The 18,059-nt window shown below is 61.8% G+C and overlaps 1 protein-coding gene across 4 annotated transcripts; it reads left to right on the top strand.

Annotated features, from left to right (window-relative positions):
• Positions 1-2,878: 2,878 nt before the first annotated feature.
• NDRG2 (NDRG family member 2) lies at positions 2,879-17,238 on the top strand. Of its 4 annotated transcripts, none has more exons than XM_034787265.1 (16): positions 2,879-2,996; positions 6,816-6,901; positions 7,416-7,521; positions 7,770-7,890; positions 8,334-8,396; positions 10,455-10,515; positions 10,818-10,904; positions 11,159-11,215; positions 11,551-11,654; positions 12,137-12,181; positions 12,568-12,619; positions 14,012-14,059; positions 14,229-14,264; positions 14,629-14,680; positions 14,845-14,871; positions 15,304-17,238. In XM_034787265.1, exons 2-16 carry the CDS (start codon positions 6,824-6,826, stop codon positions 15,486-15,488), a joined length of 1,122 nt encoding a protein of 373 aa, XP_034643156.1. In that variant the 5' UTR covers positions 2,879-2,996; positions 6,816-6,823; the 3' UTR covers positions 15,489-17,238. The 4 variants fall into 4 exon arrangements, with proteins under 4 accessions (XP_034643156.1, XP_034643154.1, XP_034643155.1 ...); XM_034787263.1 differs by having other exon boundaries at positions 14,845-14,878; XM_034787264.1 differs by having other exon boundaries at positions 14,845-14,883.
• The last annotated feature ends 821 nt before the right edge of the window (positions 17,239-18,059 follow it).

Genomic DNA, 18,059 nt, shown 5'->3' with positions numbered 1-18,059 from the left:
CGGGGAGATGGATGGATGGATGATTCGGGGGAAGAGTGGATGGATGGATGGATGAATGAATGCGGGGGAAGGGTGGATGGATGGATGGATACCGGGGAAGGGTGGACGAATGGATGGAGAAGAAGGATGGATGGATGGGGAAGATGAATGAATGGGGGGAAGGGATGGACGGAGAGATGGGTGGTGGGGTAGACGGATGGATGTGGGGGAAGGGTGGATGATGGATGGATGGATGGGGGTGGACAGATGGATGTGGGGGAAGGGTGGATAGATGGATGGGGGTGGATGGGGGAGGAGATGGACAGACAGATGGTTGGGGGAGATAGATGGGAGAGATGTACGGATGGATGGATGGGGGAGGAGATGGACGAACAGATGGGTGGGAGTGGACAGACGGATGGATGGGGGAGATGGACAGATGGATTCATAGATTCATAGATTCTAGGACTGGAAGGGACCTCGAGAGGTCATCGAGTCCAGTCCCCTGCCCGCATGGCAGTACCAAATACTGTCTAGACCATCCCTGATAGACATTTATCTAACCTACTCTTAAATATCTCCAGAGATGGAGATTCCACAACCTCCCTAGGCAATTTATTCCAGTGTTTAACCACCCTGACAGTTAGGAACTTTTTCCTAATGTCCAACCTAGACCTCCCTTGCTGCAGTTTAAACCCATTGCCTCTTGTTCTATCCTTAGAGGCTAAGGTGAACAAGTTTTCTCCCTCCTCCTTATGACACCCTTTTAAATACCTGAAAACTGCTATCATGTCCCCTCTCAGTCTTCTCTTTTCCAAACTAAACAAACCAAATTCTTTCAGCCTTCCTTCATAGGTCATGTTCTCAAGACCTTTAATCATTCTTGTTGCTCTTTTCTGGACCCTTTCCAATTTCTCCACATCTTTTTTGAAATGCGGTGCCCAGAACTGGACACAATACTCCAGCTGAGGCCTAACCAGAGCAGAGTAGAGCGGAAGAATGACTTCTCGTGTCTTGCTCACAACACACCTGTTAATACATCCCAGAATCATGTTTGTTTTTTTCGCAACAGCATCTCACTGTTGACTCATATTTAGCTTGTGGTCCACTATAACCCCTAGATCCCCTTCTGCCGTACTCCTTCCTAGACAGTCTCTTCCCATTCTGTATGTGTGAAACTGATTTTTTCTTCCTAAGTGGAGCACTTTGCATTTGTCTTTGTTAAACTTCATCCTGTTTAACTCAGACCATTTCTCCAATTTGTCCAGATCATTTTGAATTATGACCTGTCCTCCAAAGCAGTTGCAATCCCTCCCAGTTTGATATCATCTGCAAACTTAATAAGCATACTTTCTATGCCAATATCTAAGTCGTTGATGAAGATATTGAACAGAGCCGGTCCCAAAACAGACCCCTGCGGTACCCCACTCGTTACGCCTTTCCAGCAGGATTGGGAACCATTAATAACAACTCTCTGAGTACGGTTATCCAGCCAGCTATGCACCCACCTTATAGTAGCCCCATCTAAATTGTATTTGCCTAGTTTATCGATAAGAATATCATGTGAGACTATATCAAATGCCTTACTAAAGTCCAGGTATACCACATCCACAGCTTCACCCTTATCCACAAGGCTCGTTATCCTATCAAAGAAAGCTATCAGATTGGTTTGACATGATTTGTTCTTCACAAATCCATGCTGGCTGTTCCCTATCACCTTACCACCTTCCAAGTGTTTGCAGATGATTTCCTTAATTACTTGCTCCATTATCTTCCCTGGCACATAAGTTAAACTAACCGGATGGATGATGCGGGGGAAGGGTGGACAGATGGATGGATGAATGGATGGAGGGGAAGGGTGGACGGTTAGATGGATGGGGGAAATGGATGGATGGGATGGACAGACAGATGGGGGGTGGACGGGGGGAGGGGATGGATGGACAGATGGGTGGGGGTGAAGAGCACATCTGGCTGGCTGCCACCCATGGTGGGTCCCTCAGGCAGTGTCCCACACACTGGTCCCACAGGGACCCTGGTCCAGGACTGAGTGGGTGATGGGAGCCAGCCGCACCCATGGCAGCCCCGCTGCACACTCCAGGGGCCAGTCCCCTCCCCTCGCATGCCCCCCAGCCTGGTTCCCCTCCCCCCCGATCTGACCCATGGGCCCATCCGTTCCAGCAGAGCAGCTAGTGCAGGCAGCCAGGATGCCTGGATTCTACCCCTGAATTTGGCAGGGGGGGCAGGGAGCCAGGACGCCTGGGTTCTATCCACTAGGTTTTTTTCCAGGGGGTGGGGCTGGGAGCTACAGCCTGTTTTGTGATGGTTGGGGGCACACAGAGCTGGTGAGGGGGCCTATGCCCTGGCCCGTGGCTGAGGATCCGGGAGGAGCCGGCTGTGCTGGCTGGTGCAGGGCGGGGTGGGGCTAGACCCAGACCGGTCCAACCGGATGGACGGGGCCCAGGAATAAGGCATTGGGTCGGGGGGGGGGGGACAGCGCCTGCCGTGGGGTCCTTCCCCAGCAGAGGGCCCAGCCCCAATCCAGCCAGCGTGGGGTGGGACTCCCTAGGATGGGTCCCCATCCCCTCACTCTGCCCCCTCCTCCTCCCCTCACTCTGCCCGCTGTCCCCGCCCATGCCCTCCCCCATACTGCCCCCTCTGCGTCCTCCCACTCTGCCCCCGTCCTGCCCCCTCCCCATAATCCATCCTATCCCCCCACTCTCCCCCTCCACCCATACTGCCCCTCCCCCACTCTCTGCCCTCTCCCTGTCTCCACCCCCACTCTGACCCCTCCCCACTCCCACTCCTCGTCCCCTCCTCCCATGCCAGTGCTGTAGCAGGGAAGTCCCCTTCGCCGCCCCCCCGCCCCGGCCCTGGGATTGGCAGCCCGGAGCTGGGGGGGAGGGGCCAGTGGCGTGTGCGGGGGGGGTTGTTTGTATCCAGAGTCAGTCAAAGGCAAGTGAAGGTGGAGGGACGGACGGAGGGAGGCGCAGGCAGAGCCGGACACAGGGACTGAGCAGGTACGGGAGGGGTGAAGGGCTGGAAAGGGTCTGATGAGGGGTTTTGTGGGGGGGATCCGGGAGGGGTCAGATAGGGCTGGAGGGGGGCTGATGTTCGGGCGGGGGCCAGTCTGGGTGGGGGGCTCTCAGGCAGGGGGAGGGGTCCCGGGGGAGCAGTGGGGTGATGTGGGGCCATGGCTAAGATGAGGGGGATCGGGGCGGTGGGAGGGGCTGAGAAGGGGGTCGGGGGTTGGTAGGACTTGGCGAGGGGGGGACATGTGGGGGGGGCGAGGGGGGTAATCACTAAGGAGTGGGGCGCAGCTCCGTGTGTCCATCTCCCCGGCTCTTCCCGTCGCTTCCTCTGAGCAGCGACACGCGAAATGTCAAGCGGAAAAACCCACCATGGCGAAGGGGCCGGACGCCTGGGTTCTCTCCCTCGTTCTGGGAGGAGGGGCTGGTGGGTTAGAGCAGTGGGGGCTGGGAGGAGCCAGGACTCTTGGGTTCTCTCCCCGGCTCTGTGGGGGTCCTATGGGAGGGGGGACCTGGGGGCCCATCCCAGCGTCCCTAGGGCCCCATCCCAGCGTCCCTAGGGCAGGGCTGTTTCCTCGGGGGTCCTGACAAGGCTGAGGCACTGAGCCTATCCCTGTGCCCCTCTCCCGTGAGTCTGGGAAGAGAATCATTGGTCACTGCCTGCCAGACACACACACACACCCATAGGGCCGCCTGGCCTCCTCTGAGAACAAGGGCTGGGAGCCAGAACTCCTGGGTTCTATCCCTAGCTCTGGGAGGGGAGTGGGGTGTAGTGGGTAGAGCTCCCCACCTATCTGTCTGTCCAGCCAGCAGACCAGCTCCCAGCCATTCAGAGCCAGCCATCCTTCCTCAACTGTCCATCCGTCTGTCCACCTCTGTCCCTCCCCGTGAAGAGATCTGTCGACAAGGGACGCTGGGTCTGGCTCCCCCCAGCCAGCTGCTGGTCTCCTCCCCTCCCCCTGAAGCTGATCCCAGAGCCAGCCCAACCCAGCTACCCCAAGCCCCTCAGGAGCGTGGAGGGAGACCTGCCCCATGGCCAGGAGAGCTAGGCTCAGGGGATTATGGGATGGGGCCCTCCCAGCCCATGGGGCAGCCCATAGGGTAGCCCATAGACAGACTGTGCTGGTCTGCCTGTTTCCCGCGCTCCCCACTCAGGGCCCCAAATGTCCTGGGTCTGGAAACACCCCACACCCTGTGGGTCCCGGGGAGGGCGTTAACTCTTGTTCTACCAGCACTGTGGGGGCCGGGGTCCAGGGAATGGACCAGGCACTGAGGGGCTAAGGGGACACTGGCTGCTGGCATCTGGGCAGGGACACAGCCTGGACAGTCACTGACCCACCCCTACTCCAATGCCCCTTCCTGGCCCCCCACCCTCCTGCCTAACCCCCCATTTCCCCCACACCCTGCTCCCTATGACACTCACCCTGGCTCCCCATGATTCTTCCAACTCCCCCATGTCTATAACCCCCCCACCTGTCCCTGTTGCCCCATAACTCCCCTTCCAACGCCCCCACACCCTGCCTGGCTGCCAGCCCTACCCCCATTAACGCAACCACCCTCATAACATCCCCAACCCCCATAACCTCCTCCTGCCCCCAACCTTGTGTCCCAGATCCCCAGGATCGGTGCTGTGCCCCTAGCTTTAGAGCAGCCTCTTGCAGGACCCCCTGGGGGGTTCCACTCTCCCTTCAGGGGAGGCCATGCGGGCTCCCCGACGTTCTGGGGCACCAACCCTTCTGCCGCACCCCGTGAGCAGAGCCCAACTCCTGGGAGAGCTGTGACCAACGCGGGATTGGGTTGGTTAGTCACCGGGACACGGCCCAGGAAACCCTTAGGGCAGCAGGGAGACGCGGCGTCGGGTCAGCCCAAGGCCCAGGCACCCCGTTTTATGGATGCATCTGAGTGTCTGTTTGACCCCTTCGTCCCTTCCTGGGTTGGCAGCCCCCACTCACCCCCAGCTCCCACCTTCCCAGCCCTTCCTGCTTCAGCTGGGGGTCTTTGCTCAGCTCCCCTGCTGAGCTGGGGGAGAAGGAATCTAGGCATCACTGGAGCTGGCATCAAGTTGCTGGGCACCTTGTTCACCTGGGTCGGTTCCAGCCAGTTCCTTAATGACTCCTCGTTCCCTGAGGCAGGGAGGTGTCACCCATGCGGGTGCCTTTTAGCCTCTCCTGAAAGCGCACACCGCCCTTCCCCCATGCTGGGCAACAGGGTGACCAGACTCCAATAAAATCGGGACTGTCCCGCTATTTAACTTTCTGTCCTGTGTCCCAACCAATGTACGATCAGGATGCCATTTGTCCTGATGTTGTAGGGCTGCCAGGCCTCCGGTTGGCACAGGGCTGGCAGGCTCCCTACCCAGCTACGCACAGCTCCTCGGAAGTGGCGACATCTCCCTCTGCGCGCTGCCCCCGCCATGAGTGCTGGCTCCACAGCTTCCATTGGCCAGGAACTGCGGCCAATGGGAGCTGCGGGGGCGGCGCCTGGGGGTGAGGCAGCATGCAGAGCTGCCTCGCTGCGCCTCCGTCTAGGACCCAGAGGGAGATATCGCCACTTCTGGGGAGCCACCTGAGGTAAGCGCTGCCCAGAACCCCCTCCCACACTCCTGCCCCAGCCCCTGAGACCCCCCTTTGCAGCAGGAGCCAGGGCCCTGCACCCCCAGCTTGCGGTGGGAGCTGGAGCCAGGGCCATGCGCCCCCTACTTGCAGCTTCCTGGGGCTGTGCTCCCCCCTCCCCTACTACAGTGGAAGCTGTGAGTCTGTGGCTCCCCCCCCCGCCCCATGTGTCCCAATATTTTACTCTTGCAAGCTAGTTACCCTACTGGGCAACCACGCTGCATATGGGGAAACTGAGGCACACACTAGGGGTCATCAAAATACCAGCAAGAATCCCCCCTTCGTCGCAGCTCTTCCCCCTTGGAGAGCGAATGGTGCTCGCCAGAACCAGCAGCCTGGGGGGATGGGGGCGTTCACACCCACATATGCCATCTAGAGAGGCTGCAGCCTGGGCCCCAGCTCCGCCCACGCCATCCCGCTGGGCACCTCCTCGTGGCAGGTTCAAATCCCTCGGCCGTGTGGCGCCCCAGCTCAGTGCCCGTTCACGTCCTCCCTTAGGTCAGGTCCAGTTGATCGTACCTTGCTTCCCCCTGGCCTGGTACCTGGCCCTGCCCCCTAGAGCACCCCACCTCTCTCCCCTCACTGGGCTGCAGGGACTAATCCCTTCCCGCCTGGGGGGGCTGGATCCCCGCTCCCACCGGCACTGCGAGCTGGAGGGGCAGGGAGGCGACAGAGGCAGGGTTACTTTCCCAGCAAGAGGTGCTGTGGGGCATGGGGCAGGATGGGTAGGGGAGGGTCAGGTCCCAACTTGCTCATTCAGCCAGCACCTCCTGATGGCGGGGGGGGGGAGGGGGAGGTCGAATTTGCCCCCCAATGGAGCCTGATGCCCAAACTTCCTGGGACACCAATGTGGGGGAGGGTCTTCCTCAGCCTGATCCCCAGCCCCGATCCTGGGAAAAGCCCCCTCTCCCCTGAGCCCTGAGGCCCTGCCCAGAGCAGGGTAGGGGGCTGGGCTAGGCAGGGGGCTCCTGGGATTGGGGGGGGGAGGTCTCTGAGCACCTCAGGCCACAGGGATCTGCTGGGTATTTTGGAGGGGATCTGTGTGTCAGGGGAGTGACTCTGGGGGGGGGGGGGGGGGGGGGGGGGGGCGCTAGGGGGGGTCTGTGTGTTTCAGGTGGGGAAAGGGCAGTGCTGGCAGGTGTCTCTATGTACTGCTCTGACCCCCCCACACACACCCTGCTCTTCCTTCTCCCCCCAGGCGCAGCCATGACTGAGCTCCACGAGGTGCAGATCACAGAGGAGAAGCCCCTGCTGCTGCCGCCCTCGCAGCCCGTCCCGGGCAAGGTCAGAGGGCAAAGGGCACGCTGGGGGGAGGGGTGCTCAGTGCTGTATTCCCGCGCCCTGCCATCTGACCACTAGATCCCACTCCCCTCCCAGAGCGCTGGGGAGAGAACCCAGGAGTCCTGGCTCCTGTTGTCTGAGCTGCACTGACCCCTCCCTGGCTTGAACCCTGTCTTGCGGTGTCCTGGGCGTGGGGGAGCAGGACATTAGCAGTGGACCCCCAGGTACCCCAGCCTTGCTTCCCCCACCCTCCGCTGGGGAGTCAGGATTGGAACCCGGGGGTGCCCAGCTCTGTGGGGAGCCCACGGCAAGGTATGGGCCATGGAATTGGGGCAGGGGCTGTTTGGGGACCGATATCTCGGGCGTCTCCTGGGCAGTGGCTGCCCAGCCTGCGTTGTTGGAAAGCAGGGAGCCCCCTCTGCGCAACGGCATCAGCTGTTTCCACCTGGGACCCGTGCCAGCCGTGGGGCAGCCCCCCCCCCACGCCTCACAGCCCCCATCTCTCTCTCTTTGGCAGAAGCATTCGGTGGAGACGCCCTATGGACTCGTGGCCTTCACCGTCCATGGCACCCCGAAGCCCAAGCGCCCGGCCATCCTGACCTACCACGATGTGGGGCTCAACCGTAAGTGGGGCTGGCGGGAGGGACAGGATCCCTGCAGGGAGCTCCCGCCACAGCCAGCGCCCTGACCCTGCTGCCCCAACAGCCAGCAAAACCCTGCTGGGAGCTCCCCACCTGCCCTGCCCCCCCCCAGTGCCTCCTGCTGGGAGCTCCCATCCCACTCCCCCCAGTGCCCCCTGCTGGGAGCTCCCCCCACAGCCAGCGCCCCCATCGCGTCCCTTGCTGCTCTGACACTATTCCGGCCTCCCCAGACCAGTCCTGCTTCGAGCCGCTCTTCCGTTTCGAGGACATGCAGGAGATCGTCAAGAACTTCGTGGTGGTTCACGTGGATGCCCCTGGCATGGAGGAAGGCGCCCCACTGTTCCCCTTGGGGTGAGATCCCCTGCCTCCCACCCCTTCCTCTCCCTACCCCCGCTGTTCCCCTTGGGGTGAGACCCCCCTGCCCCCCACCCCCACTGTTCCCCTTGGGGTGAGACCCCCTGCCCCCATCCCTTCCTCTCCCCACTCCCGCTGTTCCCCTTGGGGTGAGACCCCCTGCTCCCCACCCTGCTCTCCTCACTCCCGCTGTTCCCCTTGGGGTGAGACACCCTGCCCCCATCCCTTCCTCTCCCCACTCCCGCTGTTCCCCTTGGGGTGAGAGCCCCTGCTCCCCATCCCTTCCTCTCCGCACTCCCGCTGTTCCCCTTGGGGTGAGACACCCTGCTCCCCACCCTGCTCTCCCCACTCCCAGCGTTACTTTTGGGAAGAGACACCCCCGCACCCTACCCCTCTCTGCTCCCCCCCCTCCCCTTGGCTGATGTGCCCTCCTCCCGCAGGTACCAGTACCCATCGCTGGACCAGCTGGCCGACATGATCCCCTGCATCTTGCAGTACCTGAAGTGAGTGGGGGGCAGGAACAGACAAACACAGCATGCACCCCTCCCCTGCCTCCCCTTCCTGCCACTGTGGGGCTGGCTGGGGGGGGGATTGGCTCCCAGAGCTAGGTGCAGGGGGGGGACCCTGTCTCAGGGTTGGGGGGGTGTCTGTGCAGTGCCTGGTCATACCCCAATCTCTGGTCTGTTCAGTTAATCGAGATGGAACAAAGAGCCAAAGGTGCGAACAGCCCCTGGGATTGCCCGGCCTCGCACCGTGTGAACCAGGCTCCGTCGGTTTGGGTCGGCCGGGGCCCAGCTGGAGGCACCCGCGTTCCGGCTGCGTCTGGGTGTCTGCCCATTCCCAGCTCCCACCTCCCCAGTCCTTCCGTCTCCAGCCAGCGTCTTTGCTGAGAGGCAGGGGACCTATCACCTCCAGGGTGGCCGTGTCCTGGAGATTGGGTTTGCCGTTGTCTTTGCGACTTTTCCTGTCCTGTTCAGTCTGCTCAGACAGCAGGCGACGCCCCCACCTGTGTCTCTGAGGCCACATCTACACTACAGCCAGTGTCCGCAGTGTCGCTCCGGGGCGTGACTATTCCAGCGTGAGCGTCCGTGTGCACAGCGCTTCTGCCGCCCACGGGGCTGGGTATTCACACCGATGGGAGAGAGCGGCCTTTGCCTGACCTGAGAGCAAACGCGACTTCTTTTCACCCCGCTGGGTAGCCAGGTGTCATGGACTCACAGGCCTGGTGCTCCCAGCTCCGTACGGCCCCTGGGAGAAACCCCCCTTCTGCGAGACAGCCCCTGCGGGGGAAGGTCGCTCTCTCTCGCTGGGGATAGGCGTCCTGGGTCCCGCTGCCTCACGAGACTGCACCTCTGTGCCTCCAGCACGCCTGGCTCTGCCATGGGCCCCTCAGGGAGTCCCCTCGCTCTGGCCCCCCGGGGAGCAAAGCCCCCCCCCCATCTCTATTCTGCAGTGACTCAGCCAGCGTAAAACAGGAGGTTTATTGAGCGTCTGAACCCAGCCCTGGGGCCTAGTAACCCTCAGCACAGCACATCTAGGTCTCTCCCGCATCCAGCCGCCTCCTCCTTCCAGCCAGTCACCCAATAACATCTCCCGCACAGCTCCTCCCCTGTCCTTTGTCTTCGGTCCCAGGTAAACAGGTCACTGGGGCCCTCTCTCTTCCGTCCTTTGTTCCCCCTGCTTGGAACTGGCTGGTCAGGTCACCAGGCCCTTCTCTCCTCAGCCCTTTGTCCTCCCACTGGCCAGAACCGGCTGCCTTCCAAGCTAGGCTGGGCCTTTCGGTCACTAGGATCCCCCATCTCCAGGCCGATGTCAGTGTCCCAGTTGCTAGGCAAGGTCACACCTGATCCTCTGTAACAACAAACCCCTTCCCCCTACCTTGTTACACACGCAGCACACAGGGAAACTGAGGCATGCGCACCACTCCTGCAAAACACCAAGAAAATCCCCTGCTTCGTCACACTATGCAACGTGTCGGGGAAACCGAGGCACGCACAGACCTCATAAAAATACTACAGAAAATTCCCACTTTGTCACAGACTCATTTGCAGCCTCACTGCTTGCAAAACCCAGGCCCAGCCCACAGCCTGATCGGCCGTGCTGAGACCTGGCAAACTCAGAGCAGCATTGGGCTGTTCGGGGCATTGCATTCAGCGGCCTGGCTGGTCCCAGGCTCTCAGCCGTGCTGCAGGAGAGCCAGCCTGAGGCCAGAGCGAGAGGAAAGAGACGGAATCTGGCCCCACGTTCCCCAGTTCAGCCGCATCCGACCTCCCGGCTTTGGGGCGTTGGTTTCCGGCCCCACGCTGCCCTCGTGCACCAGGCCTGATCTAAACGCTGTCCCTGGGTAACATCACGCAGCCAAGGCCTGCGTCCATCTGTCGCCTGTTCCAGGTCACCATGACATCCACCAACTGATGCTCCCTGTTACCGCGGGGGAGTGAATTCATGGGGCCAGTGACCAGATAAGTCCCAGATTTCATGGTCCATGGGAGCTAGGAACAACTCGTCTCCCTCACCCCCCAAACACATGGTTTATTAACCCCCTCCCCCTCCTCCCACAGATTCACCAGCATCATTGGCATTGGGGTGGGAGCCGGCGCCTACATCCTCGCCCGCTACAGTGTGAGTGACGCAGGCCCAGGGGAGCTGCGGGTTGAGAGTGAGGGGCACCAACAGAGTTTGGGGGGGGGAAGGGCTGGGCTATCAGGACTGGGGGGAGCACAGGACTGGGATAGCAGGGGGCTGCGGTTTGGGAGTGAGGGGCACCAGCAGAGCTGTGGGGGGGAAGGGCTGGGCTATCAGGGCTGCAGGTCAGAAGTGAGGGGCACCGGCAGGGCTGGGGGGAGCACAGGGCTGGCAAGGGATGGGCTAGCAGGGTGCAATGGGGGCTGGTTTCACCCTTAGTTCTCTTCCCCTCCCCCCAGCTCTCTCACCCTGACACCGTGGAGGGCTTGGTTCTGATCAACATCGACCCCAATGCCAAGGGCTGGATGGACTGGGCAGCTCACAAGGTAGGGGGTTTGGGGATCCCTTCCCCTGGCTCTCCTGTACGGGGGTGGTTGTGCCGGGGCGGGGTACAGGTCTGGGGGAGCAAACAGAGACCGTGGACAGCTGGAGAGATCAGAGGGAACTTTCTTCTGGCCTAGGGTCAGCTCCTGGCATTCTCCCCCCTCTCCCCCTTGTCACCTCACGTCTCTCTCACCCCCCTCGGTGCTGCCCCCCCCATCCCCAGTGCCCCCTCTCACCTTCTGCTTTCCTCCCCCAGCTGAGCGGCCTGACCTCGTCCATCCCTGAGATGATCCTGGCCCATCTCTTCAGCCAGGTGAGGGGGGGAAATCTGCGTGTCGCCCCCGTGGGCTGCGGATGGGCCCCACTCCTGGCGCTCCCAAGGGCTAGACCCAGGGGTCTTCCCCGGGCAGAGGGAGGTAGCCTTGGGAGGGGGGGCAGTGAAGAGGTTAGACGGGCAGGGCTCTGGGGGGGAAGGATGGGGGGAGCAGCAGGACCGCCGGGGGGGGCCAGTAATATCCTACCCCCCCAGGAGGAGCTGTCCGGCTGCATGGAGCTGTGGGGGCAGGGTTATGGGGGGGAGGGCAGGGGGAGCAGGACCGGCAGGGGGCTGTAACTGGAGAGTAATGTCCTCTTCCCCCCCACCCCCAGGAGGAGCTGTCCGGCTGCACGGAGCTGGTCCAGCAGTACAGGGAGGCGCTGGTCGGAGCCCCGAATCTCAGCAACATTCAGCTCTACTGGAGCAGCTACAACACGTGTGTTGGGGGCTCATCTGTGGGGCTGGGCTGGAGGCAGGGTGGGTATGGGGGGGGCTTGGCTGTGGGGTGGGGCTGGAGGTAGCTGGAGTTGGGGGGGGCTCAGCTGTGGGGCTGGATGGCGCTGGGTGGGGGCAGGGGGTGCTGGGTGGGGGCGGGGGGGGCTGGAGGGCGCTGGGGGGAGCTGGGAGGGCAGGAGGGGCTGGGGGAGCGGGGGGGCTGGAGGGCACTGGGTGGGGGCAGGGGGTGCTGGGTGGGGGCGGGGGGGCCTCTATCATGGCTGACATGACTGAGGCTGGAGTTACTGTAAAAGCTCATGGAACAGAGGTGACCTGGGGGCCCGGGGCGGGGAAGTTTGCTGCCAATTCCCCCCCCCCCTGTGCTGAGACCAGGGGGAGTTGGGGGGGTTCAGGGCTGTGTTGGGAGACGTGGGGGGTGCAGGGCAGTTCTCAGCCCCCCATTTCCTCCCGCCCCCCCCCCAGCCGCCGGGACCTGAACTTCGAACGCGGAGGAGACGTCACCCTGAAGTAAGTGAGCCCGGCACCCCCAGTATCCCCCAAACACCCCACAGCCCCCCTAGGACACCCCTGCTCATGGCCCCCCATAAATGCCCTAACACCTCTCAGCCCCCCACAAGCACACAGGGACCCCTTCTCCCCCCCGGGTACCCCACAAACACCCCACAGCAGCCCCATACTCCTGCCCTCCCAAGTATCCCTCAGCCCCCCCTGGTTAGGGGTGGGGCCTGTCCCCAGAACCCCCCAGGAATGGGGGACACACCCAGCTGACCCCTAACCCCCTCCACCCCTGTGCTCTGCTCTGCCCAGCTTCCCCACCCTGGACCACCAGAGCAGCTGCTGGGGGAGGGGAGGGGCACTCTGACCACCCCTTTTCCATCTGTCTGTCCCCACAGGTGCCCCGTGATGCTGGTGGTGGGAGACCAGGCCCCCCATGAAGATGCCGTGGTGAGTAACAGAACCACACAATGCACAACTACACAACGTAGCGCACAGCCCTGCAGCTACACAACCCTCCGCAGCTACACAACATAGCGCACATCCCTGCAGTTACACAACATAGCGCACAGCCCCACAGCGCACCCTGCTACACACACACCTGCAGCTACGCAACGTAGACAGCACATAGACCTGCAGCTACACAACATAGACAGCGTGCAGCCCCAAAGCGCACCCTGCTATACAACCCGAGCACACCACACAATGGGACACACACCCAGAGCCAGGATCATTCCCGCCAGCAGTGGGCGTCGGGGAAGGGCCAGACAGACAGTGCAGGATTCATTCCCTCCTGCTGGGGACGGACAGACACACACTCTGAGCTGGGCTCATCACATCCAGCTGGGGGCAGCAGGGACATGAAAATACATTCCCTCCCGCAGGGCTGGATGGACAGACAGACGGACACACACACTTCCTCTCTCTGTTTAGAACAGGCAGACACTCCGCGTTTCTGGTCCCTGGCTGGTTTGGGGCTGATCCCTGCTAAAGGGGGGACGTCACCTGCCCCCTGGGCTGCCCTGGTGGAAACCAGCCGGATTCCCTGATTTCCTGCTCCGGGCACTGGCCAGCGCCATGAAACTGACCAGGGTTGTGTCGGTTTCCCTCGGGGGCTCCCAGGCCCTGTGCTGGCTCCCTATGGCCCCTGAGAGGAGCCCCCGTGGGTGCATCAGTCCCCTGCAAGGGTCGCACTCGCACTCCGGGCCTCCAGCCCGCCTGACTCTGCCATGGGCCCCTCGGGGAGTCCACCCCGGTCTGGTCCCTGGCCTGCGGTGACTCAGCCAGTGTGAACGTCTGAACCCAGCCCGGGATGTTCTCAGGGCCCTCAGGCCAGCTGGGTCTGTCCCTGTCCCCATGGGCTCTGGCTGCTCCTTGTCCCCCGTCCAACCGAGCCCCCTATATCCCCTCCCCCAACAGCTCCTCCTCCGCCCTTTGTCTTAGGTCCTGGCAAACAGCTTACAAAACCGGATGGCTCCAGGTTTGGATGGGCCCTCTGGCAGCTGTTGCTAGGTTACAAAGGGTCCCAGGCCTGGGCTGGAATCCAGGCTGCTAGGCAGGGTCATACCTGGACCTCTGCAACAGTAAACACCCTCTCCCACCCCCTGCTTAGACATGCGGCACCAGGGGAAACTGAGGCCCACACAGAGTCACAGGCCAGGCCGGGGGCTCCAGGCCTTACACACACACCAGGCAAAGCATGGTTGACGTCTGACTCCCAGGGGCACAACGAGCTCTGGGCCTTGGTATGTCGTCGGGCTGTGGGGGTGTTTCAGGGTCCAGGTGTCTCTGTGCTCTGCTCCCCTCACACTGTTTTCTGTGTCCCGTCCCCCCCCAAACCAGGTGGAGTGTAATTCCAAACTGGATCCCACCCAGACCTCCTTCCTCAAGGTGAGTGACGTCCCCTGCCCCCACCCCATCCCGACTCGCAGCCCCTGCTAGCCCAGGCCTGGGCTCCCCTCTACCTAGCTCTCCCAGTGCCCCTGGCTCCTGACCCACAGCCCCCTGCTAGCCCAGGCATGGGCCACTCCAGTAGTTGAGTTTTGGGTTTGTTTTCCAGATGGCAGATTCCGGGGGACAGCCCCAGCTGACACAGGTGAGAGCTGCCTTCCCAATGGGGATGGAGGGCGCAGGGCAGCGTGAGGGGGAGGGTGTCTCTGGGGCAGTAATTGGGGGGTGCAGGACAGCATGGGGGGAGGGTCCTGAGGGGGGGGAGGCACTGGAAGGACATAATGGGGGCTGGTCTGGTGGGTACAGGCAGGATCTCTAGGGGGACAGTTGTGGGGCACAGTCTGGCTATGTAAGGGATGTAGCGAGGGTTGGGGGTAGCCAGGAGGGAGAGTTGTGAGGTGGGGTGCACAGCCAGGGTATATAGGGGGCGGGTGGCAATAGGGGAGGGTCTGGGGGTAGCCCAGCTGAGGGGCACGGGTTCTAATCTCCATCTTGTCCCTATCTCTCAGCCTGGGAAGCTGACCGAGGCATTCAAGTATTTCGTCCAGGGCATGGGATACAGTGAGTAGCCGCCGTGGGGTGAGGGGGGAGGGGTGTCCCAATCTCCCAGCCCTGCCCCTCCCCCAGCCCTTCCCCCCGTGCATTGGGTCCTTGGCCCATCCCCAGCCCCGAGTCGCTGCCCCACTGCCAGGCCAGTCCCTGAAGCGTCTGTCTCTCTTTCTCAGTCCCCTACATCCTGGACAGGAAACTGAGTATGGGGTCAGGTACCTTCTCTGCTGTTCCCCCCATGCACCCCAGACCCCCACACATGGCTGCCCCACCCAACACCCTGCACTGGCTCCCTGCCCCCCACACTCCAGTGTCCTGCACTGCCTCCCATGCACCCCACATGCCCCACATTGGCTCCCCCCCCTTCACCACCCCCCATCCACTCCCTGTACAGGTGTAGGGGGCATTGTACAGTTTGTGTGGGGAGCTCCCTGCCCCCCTGCATGGCCTGGCCATGCCCTGCCCCCACCCCTCACGCCACAGCCTGTTGTGGGGCACACCTGTACAAATGGGGGCCTATTGCTGGGATGGGGTGTAGGGGTGGGCGGGGTCTGTTGCTGGTGAGTGGAGGGGTGGGCGGGGCAGAAAAGAGGGGCGTAGCCAGTCTGACTCGTCCCCTCTTTGTCTTCCTGCAGTGGCCTCCTCCTGCATGACGCGCCTGTCGCGCTCCCGCACCGCCTCGCTGTCCAGCGCAGCCTCAGGGGACGGGAGCCAGTCCCGCTCCCGCACCCTGTCCCAGAACAGCGAGTCGGGGAGCCCCCAGCAGCCGCCGCGGCCGGCCCCGGGGAGCGGAGCCCACACCATGGAGGTCTCCTGCTGAGCAGAGGAGGGGGAGGGGATGGAGACGCCTCCCGCCTCTGACTGGGACTTCCTGCTATCCCACAATGCACTCCGGCCCCAAGGGCCACGCGACGCTCACCCCCTAACGGTACTAAACCGGGGAGGCCCCGATCTCAGAAACAACAGCACAAGCAGCGTTAACCCTTTAAAAACAAAATAATCAACACCTCCTGGGCCCCGCCCCTTTCCCTTTGGCTCCTCCCCCTCCTTAGCCCCACGCCTTCCCTCGCCCATCATCTTGGCTCCTCCCCCCTCCTCAGCCTGTCTGGATCTTTGAGGGGGGGCGGGGTTTGCAAGTGGAAGGGAAGAGGTTCTGGGGGGGGGCTGTGTGTTCCCCACACCCCCTTTGCCTGTCATAGCCCTGACTTCTGTCCGTCTGTCCCAGGGCAGTCCTGTTCCTGCCCCCTTGGTGTCCATCTGTCTGTCATGAACATCCCCCTCCTGTGAGCCCTCCCCCCTCCGTCCATCTGTCTGTCCAGAGACAGCTGTTCCGTCCAGCCATCCCAAGAGTCACCCAGCCTCTATATACGTGTCTGTCCTGGACACCCCTCTTCTGGGAATCTCTCTCCCCACCCCCCACCCCCCACCCCATGTCTCTGTCCTGAGTGCCCCCTGCCCACATCTGTCCTGATGTGTGTGGGGAGTTGGGGGTCACACACACACGTCTCTATCCTTTCCCAGGATGCATTGCAAAGCCATTTGCCATCCCCCAGCCTGGGTTCTCGTTGGGAGGTTGGGAGGCCCGTGTGTCTGCGTTTGGCTCCCTTCCCGGTTATTCCCCAAGGACATTGGGTGTTCAGGGTGTCTCCCCCAGGGGGCGCAGGTGCGAGGGGGCGGGGCACTGTGCACTAACCTGCGTAGATATTTAGCGGCGTGTGGCGTGCGTGCAGGAGCCGTGCTGGCTGGAGCATGGCTGAGGCAGAGAATTGCTCGGCTGGGGGGGGTTGGTACGAGAAGGGGGCCTGCAGGAATGTGATACTCAACTGGCTTCCGACTGTGCCAACTGTTCCAACAGTTGCAGGCCCCAACTGTAGCAGGTTCTGACTGTTGGGTTCTGGCTGTAAAAGAGCCTGGTTGTACCAGCCTCTGGCTGTAACAGCTTTAGCCTGGGGTAGGTTCCAACAATTGCACCAGGCTCTGACTGTTGGTCCTAGTAATGGACTCTGTATGGACTCTGACTGTAGCAGCTGTGTATGTAACCAGCTCTGGCTGTACTGGATTTGTAATGGGCACTGTAAGTAGAGGGCTCCGGGTGTAATGGACTCATGATGGTGTAGAGTTACAGCTATAAAGGCTCTGCCTGTATTGGGCACTATAAGGCTAGGCTCTGACTTGACAGATTGAGTGTAGCGACCGCCGCCTGTGCTGGCTGTGTAACAGGTCCTGTTTGAACTGGGTTCCAACGGTAACAAGCTGTGAATGTAACTGGGTCTGACTGTAACAGCTCTGTGCGTACCAGGCTCTAACTGTGCTACCCATGTACCAGTTTCTGGCTCTGCCTGTACCACGACGTACCAGGCTCCAACTGAAACAACACTGTGTGCTGCGCTCTGGCTCCGCCGGGCTCCAGCTGTACTGCTAATGTACCAGGCTCTTGTGTCCGACTGTACTGCTGATGTATTCGACTCTGTCTGGCTGTAATAGCTGTATACCCACGGGGCTGGGGCTGTACCAGAGCGACAGCCAATCCCAGCCTTAACAATAAAATCTGTAGAGGAATCTGCCCTGCACCTGTCTGTGACTGGCCGTCTGTGATATAAGGGGACAGGGAGGTGGGGCTCCATGGGGCACAGCCATATGAAGGAGCGGGCCAGGATTGGTGTTGCCCAGAACAGGCTCAGGTGAGAATAAGAGGGGAAATAAGCCTGGTAGGGGCCCAGGACCCCATAGGGGCCTGATCCTAGACATTACAAGTGGGGAAAGTCCCATCATGTGCCCTCACAGTGCAGCCCCCCTCCTTGCTGAGCCCCTCACTCTGTCCCCCAACAGCACACTGCCCCATGCTGAGCCCCTCGCTTTCCCCCACAGCATGACCCCCCCCACTCAGCCCCTCACTCTGTCTCCTGCAGCACAGTGCCCCCTAGCCGCATACTGGGGCATTGGCAGGCAGGGGAGAGCGCCCCCTGCTGATTTCCCCCAGCCCTACTCCCTAGCACCGCACAGGGGTATTGGCGCCAGCACCGATTGCCGGGGAAAGAGTCCCTGCCCCCATGTAGCTGGAGCCCTGGAAGCCAGGCGAGCACAGTGTTACACATGCCTGGCTTGCCCATTCTCCCCTCCAAGCATTGCTGAACCTGGTGCGAGGGGCCCGGCAGCGCGTGAAACGTGAGGCAGCTGGGGTCAGTCCACCATGCTTTGAGTTACACGCCAAGTGGCACCAACCTTGCTGGATTATTCCCAGGGCCCCATACTGCTCTTCCCAGGTGACCTAAAGCGGAGATTAATTTTAGTGCACTGTCCCTCAGTTTCCCCACATGGCCTGACCAGGAACAGCACCCTTGGGCTGGCAGCCACGGAGGCTAGGCTTTTCAGAGGCCGTTGGGCTTTAGGT

The sequence above is a fragment of the Trachemys scripta genome, chromosome 12 (assembly GCF_013100865.1).
Source record: "Trachemys scripta elegans isolate TJP31775 chromosome 12, CAS_Tse_1.0, whole genome shotgun sequence".
In the NCBI taxonomy this organism is placed as follows: Eukaryota; Metazoa; Chordata; order Testudines; family Emydidae; genus Trachemys; species Trachemys scripta.
The sequence above is the reverse complement of the archived record's forward strand: the minus strand, read 5'-3'. Positions and strand labels throughout refer to the sequence as shown.